Source organism: Gigantopelta aegis, chromosome 3 (genome assembly GCF_016097555.1).
Source record: "Gigantopelta aegis isolate Gae_Host chromosome 3, Gae_host_genome, whole genome shotgun sequence".
Lineage (NCBI taxonomy): Eukaryota > Metazoa > Mollusca > Gastropoda > Neomphalida > Peltospiridae > Gigantopelta > Gigantopelta aegis.
Genome location: NC_054701.1, coordinates 26,550,337 through 26,559,798, shown reverse-complemented (window position 1 = coordinate 26,559,798; position 9,462 = coordinate 26,550,337). Strand labels below are relative to the sequence as shown.

Here is a 9,462-nt window from a genome sequence, read left to right as displayed (position 1 = left end):
CAACCAGTGCCCCACAACCGGTATGTCAAAGGCTATGGTATGCGCCATATCCTATGAAAAAGTTGAAAATTCTTTGCTGCTAATGGAAAGGAAATCTTCAGTCGATGATGAATAAATAAATGGCATTAGTTAAAAGAAATCTTGACTTCGGATATAATCTTGATGCTTGTCGGAGATGATTTTGATGGGGAGTGGCCTTTCATAATCCATGGAGTGTAAGCATCTCAAGGAAAGTAGAAAAGATATATTTGGACAACGAAATGTGATGGAATCCTTTCGATTCCATCCAAAACTTATATTACAATTTCTTTGAGATACCAACTTTTATTCTAAATTTTAATTTTACCTATCTGTGATATGTAATTTCCGCACAGTTCTTTACACTGTTTTTATTTAACTTTTGAATTTGTACATTGATGTTTATCATCACATTATTTTTGCATTTACCATAGTTTGACACCCAATAGCCGATGTATTTTTAGTGCTGGGGTATCGTTAAACATATATTCTGTTATGTACAGTCTTCAAAAAAGATGGGGAACCTGTTAACATCAACTATTAGACCGAACATACGTTTTGACCACAGACAGCTTAGTAAAGAACGTTCAGGTCTGTTTATCAGCACACCGAAACACATTCCATAGTTTGCACATGCATCACGCAGTTGCCCCGTAGGCCTACACATGCGTGGGGTGTCAATCTTGTTCATTCTGTTGATCATACAGTTGTTATTGTTTTGTTTTTAGTAATTTTTATTGTTTGAATTTGCGATTTACTGATAAAAAAAACCCGTCAACTTTCAAATTTCACTTCTGACCCCAATCGTCTTTTAAGATCTTTGGTGGTCATAAAACCTACCGTAATACTGAACTACCGGTTGTAATGTTTGCCCAATTAATTCCCTATTATCATATAACCATTCCCCACAGCTAATATACCTTACAATTTTGACAATTGTAAATTCTTATTAGAGTTCCCCTACTTTTTTTGAAGAGTATATATAATAATGATTATAACATTGGCAGTTTATGGTTCCGAACTGGGATATTAGTCTTGCTATTCTGAAAACGTGTGTACACATACCAACCTACGGTACTGTAAAACATGGGCGTACGACCCGGTGAGGCAGGGAGGGGGGGGGCAATTGCCCCCCCCCCCCCAATTCGGGCAAAACAGTGGGGAAAATTCGGGCAGTTTTTATCTGGGTAAAATTTCGGGCAAATCAACCCCTCCAGCCCCCCTAAATCAAAGAGTCCCCATACGCCCATGCTGTAAAATGTGTATTTAATGAATTCAGTGAACATTGCAGCTTACTTTGATTGACTACCAGGGCCGTACCCTGACCAAAATCCATGGGGGGGCACTAAATTTTATAAATAATTTTTAACATACTATAAAGATTAAACATTTCTATGCTATTACTGGAGATATATATAAAAAAAAAAAAGGACAAGATTCTCGGGGGGGGGGGGCAGCTGCCTCTCCCCTGCCCCCCCGGAGGGTACGGTCCTGACTACTCCTCAGGTATCTCAAACGTACCACTTCATAGATTCCATAGATTCGAAGTATACTACTCAAAAGAATTTAAGGGTCAAAAATTTATAACCAAATAAGTTTCAGAGTGTATTACACCAAAAATTTAATTTATTGTTCCATATTTACAAAAAAACACAAATAAACGTCACTGTATACAAGAAAGTCACATGACATGCTGTCAAAGTTGAAGGTTGTCAAACATGGATTTTACACATTAGAACATTCGTTTAATAGTGTGTGAATCCACCCCTGTCGCGAATACACTCGACACATCGTTGCCTCATGCTGTTGATCAGACGTCTGAAGAACTCTTGGGGAATGGCCTGCCACTCTGCCATAAGAAGTTGACCCAGGACATGAAGGTTGGCCGGAGGGGCATGGTTATCCCGAACTCTCCTGCCTAATTCGTCCCAGGCGTACTCTATTGGGGCCAAGTCAGGCGAATATGCTGGCCAATCCATCCTGGCGATACCTTGTTGTCTGAGAAAGTCCGTTACCACCCTGGCGCGGTGGGGTCTGGCATTGTCATCCTGCAGAACTGCCCCGCCGCCAATCTGCTGAAGGCCTGGGAGAACCAACGGCCGGATAATCTCATTCAGATAGCGGATTCCATTCAGATTGCCATCCACCACATAGAGGGGGGTCCTGTGGTGGATAGAAATGCCGCCCCACACCATGACGCTGCCACCACAGAACCGGTGACGTTGTCTAACGTTAACGTCAGCGAAGCGCTCCCCAGGACGTCTGTAGACACGAACCCGACCGTCGTTGAACTAGAGACTAAACCTGGACTCATCAGTGAACATCACTCGACCCCACTGAACACGTTGCCACCGCAGATGAAGTGTGCACCAGTGACGTCTGGCCGTTCTGTGACGTGGTAGGAGTGGTGGTCGAACAGCCTGGCGACGGCAGCGTAGATTATTGGCTCTCAGACGATTGCGTATGGTTTGATCAGACACTCGAGTTCCAGTCGCAGTCCGCAGATTGTCACGTAATCGGCGTGGAGTGGTTGTGCGTTGACGTAGAGCCATATTGGTGATGTAGCGGTCCTCTCTATTTGTAGTGCTTCGGGGTCTTCCCGAACGTGGACGATTTCGAACAGAATTCGTTGCTTGGTACCGTTGCCACAGTCGGCCAACGACACTCTGACTGACACCAAGTCTCAGAGCAACATTTCTTTGCGTATTGCCATCCTGAAGCCAAGCAATAGCCCTTCCTCGATCTTCGATAGTCAGTTGACGTCGTACCATTGTCGAATTTGGAGTGTGCACCGTACACGAACGCAAGCTCCAATTATACGGAAATTCAGCATTGGGAACATGGAATACACATGTATGCAAAGCGTGCAAATGAAGTGCTTTGTGAAAAAGCAAGTTATGGGCACTTAGCAGACCTTTCGCTTTCGCCCTAATTTACGTGCAAATGTAAGCATGTTTTCGCCATTAGAACTAGTCGACAGTGTCAATGACAGTGGATTTTAATTCATTTATGGGTTGCTTAGACCCACTTTCGTCAAAATGGAACAATACCATGCGTGACATTATGGTCTAGCTAATATAATTGACATTCAGAAAATAATGTCGAAAATATCGTCTGACCCTTAAATTCTTTTGAGTAGTATATGAACATGAATCTGTAGATGCAGATTTGCGTCCCTATAATTTTGATAACATTTTCCCAATTTGATAAAATTTTCCCTAAATCGGTACAAAATACCAATTCAACTACATTTTTTGCTTTCATATTATAGTCTGTCTCATCATTCTATAAAACTGTTGTTGTTTTTTTGTTTTTGTTTTTTTGTTTGTTGTTTTTTTGTAAATAATTTTAGTTTGGTTTGACGTAAGAAGAAAAGTAAAAGTGTTTTGAAAATTAAAAAATATATTATTTTTGCATGCAGTTTACAAATCAATCGACTCAGAAATAAATAACTTGCGGTAACACAAACACACACATATGTACATACACACACACTTTCGATATTAATTAATATGGATTCTTTGTTATAGCTGGCCTAGAGTTTGTTGGACTCCTACGTATTTTGGATCTGTTTATATAAACCATGTAACAAAGAAATTTTGGCGCGAAAACCCCCACCAATGTACCAAACATGGTTGTGTTGTGAAATCGAATGCCATTTGATAAATTAAAAATGAATGTTATTAACAGTGGGCCAGGAACATTGCCCGAAGCAATGGTAATTTAAATAATTTTGTGTCAGTAGTTTCATTTCGGCCCCGCAAATTAGACTAATCAACACTCCAATAACACATTTATCTTTTATTATATTTCATAATTATTTTTTTTATAAAATGATGGAAAATGGTCATTAAAGATTAATATACAGTTTTCATTTTTTTAAAGATCAGTTGGACTTATTTTTAAATAGGTACAGTGTCACTGATGATAATCTTGGGGAGGGGGTTGTAGTTCTGTTAGTGGTTCAGTCACTCTTGAAGTTGAAGTTGCAAATGCTGTCACTGGGACAAGAAGTTGGAACTAAATGGTGATAAACATCTACTAGAGGCTCTAGGAAGACATGTTGACAGGCACATATACAGGGAATTGTGGATGGGTGGGGGAGCAGGGTAGGACTTTCCTTTGGCACTGTCCGGTATAAAGAACATTATAAATACTTATAATAAATAGTTAGGGTTAGAGTTAGTAACACTGACAGTGCCAAAGGAAAGTCCTTCCAGGAGCAGGATTTTTTTTTTTTTTTAACGTACAGTGATCAGGTTCTAATCTAGCTGGCTAAATTAATATTTTCTTTGCCAAAAAACTGGTTAAGTCGTCAAGTTATCAGCAGTAGTGAGAAGTCGGTTGCTGTATTATTTTGGACCTAATCCGATTTTAACGACAAAATCACACAACAGACATCAAGACCCCGACTTTTTTAGTGTCATAATTCACTTGGTACCTAAAATTACCGGCCTCGGTGGCGTCGTGGCAGGCCATCGGTCTACAGGCTGGTAGGTACTGGGTTCGGATCCCAGTCGAGGCATGGGATTTTTAATCGAGATACCGACTCCAAACCCTGAGTGAGTGCTCCGCAAGGCTCAATGGGTAGGTGTAAACCACTTGCACCGACCAGTGATCCATAACTGGTTCAACAAAGGCCATGGTTTGTGCTATCCTGCCTGTGGGAAGCGCAAATAAAAGATCCCTTGCTGCCTGTCGTAAAAAGAGTAGCCTATGTGGCGACAGCGGGTTTCCTCTAAAAACAGTGTCAGAATGACCATATGTTTGACGTCCAATAGCCGATGATAAGATAAAAAATCAATGTGCTCTAGCGGCGTCGTTAAATAAAACAAACTTTGGTACCTAAAATTGTTGGTCCTTGTTTTCACTTTGGCGCAAAACTTTACATCGACACATGTCACCTTGTTTGCAGTGATCAGTCGTACAGTATTCATTCTCAGCCACATTCATTTCAATAATGCCAGAAAATACTTTTATTTTAACATAATGACACATTATCAACTACTTAATAATATCACGTTTTAAAATGAAACATAAAATTGTTTTGTTTAAATTTTATTACAGGAAGTACAATTAGAACCGATTTTATCATTTGGAATTTTTCCAAATGAGCACTGAACATGGCAAAATGTTACAAAATGTAAATAAATGTTTACTTCGTTTATTTTTTTATCAAAAAGCTCTCTTTTCTTCTAGGAAGGGAGAAGTCACTTTTTCAATTCTAGATTAGGACTTGGTGATATGAATGAATGACAAAAAATGTGTTTGTGAAGGGTTGAAAAGGGAATTATAAACTTGTTAAATGTGTCGTAACCAAGTTTTCAACAGGGCCCGATTTTACAAAGTGATCTTAGTGCTAAGATTATTTTAAGCATTTAAGTGATCTTTAGTGCTAAGATCGCTTTGTAAAATGGTGCTCAGTCCCATAATGTATAGTACCAGTAACATGTACATGGTTTACCAGGCAATATGCTTATTTCAGTGCCTGTGATGGACCTTTCAGGGTTTGTCTCTTGACAGCCAGTTACTCTACCAGTAATGTAGATTGCAGGGGATAACATTTCAAAATTTTAGGTAACCCGAAGTCAGTTCAAGTGAGTTTTACTTAGGTAACCTATTGTTCAGTTACGTGAATATAGTTCTTGTAACCAATGCATTAGGCCTACCAAATCCTAAAACACTATGGTAATTTTCACGTAATATTATGCCCTGGATTGCACCAAAGCTGAGGTGGTAAGGGGAGTGCCCAAATTAAGTACAAACATGCTAACCTCAAAACAGTTCACCTCTAAATCAATGGAATTAGATTAAAATAACTTGAAATGCATTTTTGAATATGTACAACATTTTACCAACTATTATTAACATTACTGCACTGCAACAACCTTGTTAGTTTATAAAAATAAACATTTTGCTTGTTTCAGGAGCTGGATAACCTGATGAGATGTCCAATATGTTTTGATCACTTCAATACAGCCATGATCCTACCAAGTTGTTCACATAATTGTAAGATGTATTGATGTACATATTATAGTTTTAATAAAAGGACTAGGTAATAACTGTTGTATTTAGATGGGATAATTCAGGTCTTTTTTTTTTTTAAATTATAAGATGCCACAGGGTCCAACTTTGCTGAACTGATGGCAACTATTGTAGCTCTGCAATATGCATTCAGCCCTTTTGATTTCACAGTAACGATCGTTTCCGGTACCGTGTTGGTAAAATCTCGGAACCAATATTTAGTTTTCCATGATTATTATATCGAGTACGACTATTAAACGAATTTCCGATTCCAATTCAGTTTCCGATGGGTTCCCATGATCACAAGGCACGGAACTGAAAAAGTGTTCCATGAAGTTTGAAATCCTATGGCCTGTGCATTGCTGTAGGTCAAGGGCTTTAGCTATGGGCATTTTTTGCGATTGAATAAAAAATATTGCTGTTGGTTGAATTAAGGGACACGGTTTGTGTTTTAATTTTGTGTTTATTTGTTGCTCAAAATTGCTGTAGGTGAGCATTTTGCCTATGGCAAAAACCTTTGAAATTCTTAAGTTTCAAGTGAAAAAGGAAGGAAAGAAATGTTTTATTTAACAATGCACTCAACACATTTTATTTACGGTTATATGGCTAAGAACATATGGCTAAGGACCAAACAGATATTGAGCAAGAAAACCCGCTATTGCCACTTCACGGGCTACACTTTTGGATTAGCAGCATGGGATCTTTTATATGAACCATCCCATAGACAGGATAGCACATACCACTGCCTTTGATGTTTCAGTCGTGGTGCACTGGCTGGAGCGAGAAATAGCCCAATGGGCACTGTGGTTAGTTAACTGTTGTGTTGTGTGATATACATGTCATGATCATGAGTAATCTCTTTATTAAGCTATTGACTGACATTGTCACCTGACTTCTAGGGGATTTACCGGCCTCGGTGGCGTCGTGGCAGGCCATCGGTCTACAGGCTAGTAGGTACTGGGTTCGGATCCCAGTCGAGGCATGGGATTTTTAATCCAGATACCGACTCCAAACCCTGAGTGAGTGCTCCGCAAGGCTCAATGGGTTGGTGTAAACCACTTACACCGACCAGTGATCCATAACTGGTTCAACAAAGGCCATGGTTTGTGCTATCCTGCCTGTGGGAAGCACAAATAAAAGATCCCTTGCTGCCAATCGGAAGAGTAGCCCATGTAGTGGCGACAGCAGGTTTCCTCTCAAAATCTGTGTGGTCCTTAACCATATGTCTGACGCCATATAACCGTAAATAAAATGTGTTGAGTGCATCGTTAAATAAAACACTTCTTTCTTTCTTTTCTTTCTAGGGGATTTAAAGTTAAGTACCGGTGGTAGATTTATTATTTTTGCAGAGTGATTAAGTTACATTAAGTTATCATAAATATCAAACCAGTCTACAATATTTCAGGCAGAGCAACATTCTCTACATGAATTTAAATTAATAGAACCGCCTATCTGTTACATGATGAACAGTTATGTTTTGAAAAAAAAGTTCCAAATTATTGCCTTTTTTTTTATTTTTCAGACAGACTTTCTGACTAGTTCATCTAGTAGTTGCACAACATTTTCATAGTCAAATAAATGCTATCGCATTGCAACATCAGTGTGTTTAAAATAAAGTTGAAATGTCAACATAGTACATAATCAAAGTACGTGTTAGGACTAGGTTACCAGGCCCATTACACAAATATAATTAACATTAAACATCAATTATCTAGTTAAAAATCATGTGAACTGCCCTAGGCTACTGTTACTTAAGATTTTGAAATAGTGTCTTGTGCTAAATGTATACAGCTGAAATATTCTGCTGAATATAGCATTTCTTTTATAGACTGTTCCTTGTGCATCAGGAAATATTTTCAGTTCAAGACAAAGTGTCCTATGTGTGGTATGGTAGGTAATTTTTATTGTTCGTCTGTCCCACATGTTTTCCGGATGTTTTGTGCAGAAGGCTAAAATTTTGTGTATAGCTTTATTATGTACTGTTACAGATCAAGTTTGACTTTCATGGCGATTTACTCGTTTTTGATGGAGTTATGGCCCTTGAACTTAGGCAATGTGAAAATTGGTTTTCCCCAGTGTCTGATTTGACGTTGAAAGTAAAAAAAATTCTTTTATTTAAGCGAATTTACAAAATTGCAAAACGTTTCTGTCTTAGTATACTTCCATTATGAGTTCTTAGTTTTAAATATATAAGCTTTTACTCATTTCTAAAAAGCTTGGCACATATCAGGTACATGTACATAATTATTCTGTATGCTCTCGTTTTTCAGCCTGCAGCTGACCCTGACCTTAGAAATAATAGAATATTGGACAGCATTGTGAAACAGTTTCTCGAATTCAGGTTTGCCAGACATAAATAAATATATCTTTAAAAAAGAAATCCTAATAAAATTCCATCTTTCTTTCTGTAAAAAAACCCCTTTTGTGCATAATTTAGCAACACATTTTGATCCACACTAAGGCTTGCTTCCTACTTATTAGACCTTTGCTGATGTTTAATGTTTAGACTATTTTTATGATTTTTTATTTTTTGTTGCTCAGTTTTAGTTCAAAACTTAGTTGCAAAAGGTTTGAAATCAGTAATAATAAAATACAATACATCTCATGTGAATTTTTATGCAACGATAACTCCATGTTTTTCATGAGGAATTAGATATATTTTTAATTTTTTTACTGATAGGATCGTTTTGGAACACGTTTATAATTTTAAAACAGACTGACTAATAAATACTGAGTTTTTATTAAATTTTCACTAAACTTTTAAAACTGGCACAAGCACAATAATTTCTCATATGGACCTATATATGAATGGCATCTAATGCAGTCCATATATTAATGATTTTGTTTTTATTATTAAAACAGGAAAAAGGTTGTATTGATACTGAATAAGAAGCCAGCAGATCAGTTGCAATCTGGTGTAACGTTAACCAGTCCTGTATCTTGTCCTGGTAACAAGGCCTTTTCTTCATCCTCAAAGCATACTATACATACGGTTTGTATAATAAGTTTTTTCTGAAATTAGCGGTGCAGAAAGTACTCGTCCACTCGCCAAATGCAAGTAAAAATTCTGACGGACGAGCTAAAAAATGCAACTACCAGTCTGATGGGCGATCTGTCTTTTTGATTTTGTTTACCATGTGATGTTGATCACTTACTAGGTGTTCTTAATAATGTTTTTTCGGTATATTTATTTATATCATTTGAAGTAAAGACACTGTATATTATAATATTATTAATAATATATTATTCTATAGACTGGCGGACTAGTAGAAATTATTGCGGGCTAGTAAATTGTAGTTGGTTCTGGTCTGGCGGGCTAGTGAAATATGTTCCATTTCTGCACCCCTGTAATTATTTTTAAAATATTAGAATACTTGAAAAATAAAATATTTTCTTTAATATAATAACAATCTACTTTTG

At 37.6% G+C, this 9,462-nt stretch overlaps 1 protein-coding gene across 1 annotated transcript; it reads left to right on the top strand.

The window, feature by feature from the left end:
* The first annotated feature begins 3,642 nt into the window (after window positions 1-3,642).
* On the top strand, window positions 3,643-9,139 carry LOC121367321 (E3 ubiquitin-protein ligase RAD18-like). The gene is made up of 5 exons (XM_041491430.1): window positions 3,643-3,736; window positions 5,946-6,027; window positions 7,871-7,932; window positions 8,313-8,383; window positions 8,905-9,139. Exons 1-5 carry the CDS (start codon window positions 3,671-3,673, stop codon window positions 9,056-9,058), a joined length of 435 nt encoding a protein of 144 aa, XP_041347364.1. The 5' UTR covers window positions 3,643-3,670; the 3' UTR covers window positions 9,059-9,139.
* The last annotated feature ends 323 nt before the right edge of the window (window positions 9,140-9,462 follow it).

What these genes read in the sequence shown, in the direction of transcription:
- LOC121367321 (XM_041491430.1), top strand. Translation starts at nt 3,671, where the DNA reads ATGCCATTTGATAAATTAAAAATGAATGTTATTAACAGTGGGCCAGGA. An exon ending in GAACATTGCCCGAAGCAATG is followed by an intron (nt 3,737 to 5,945) that starts GTAATTTAAATA and finishes TGCTTGTTTCAG; the next exon opens with GAGCTGGATAACCTGATGAG. An exon ending in AGTGTCCTATGTGTGGTATG is followed by an intron (nt 7,933 to 8,312) that starts GTAGGTAATTTT and finishes CTCGTTTTTCAG; the next exon opens with CCTGCAGCTGACCCTGACCT.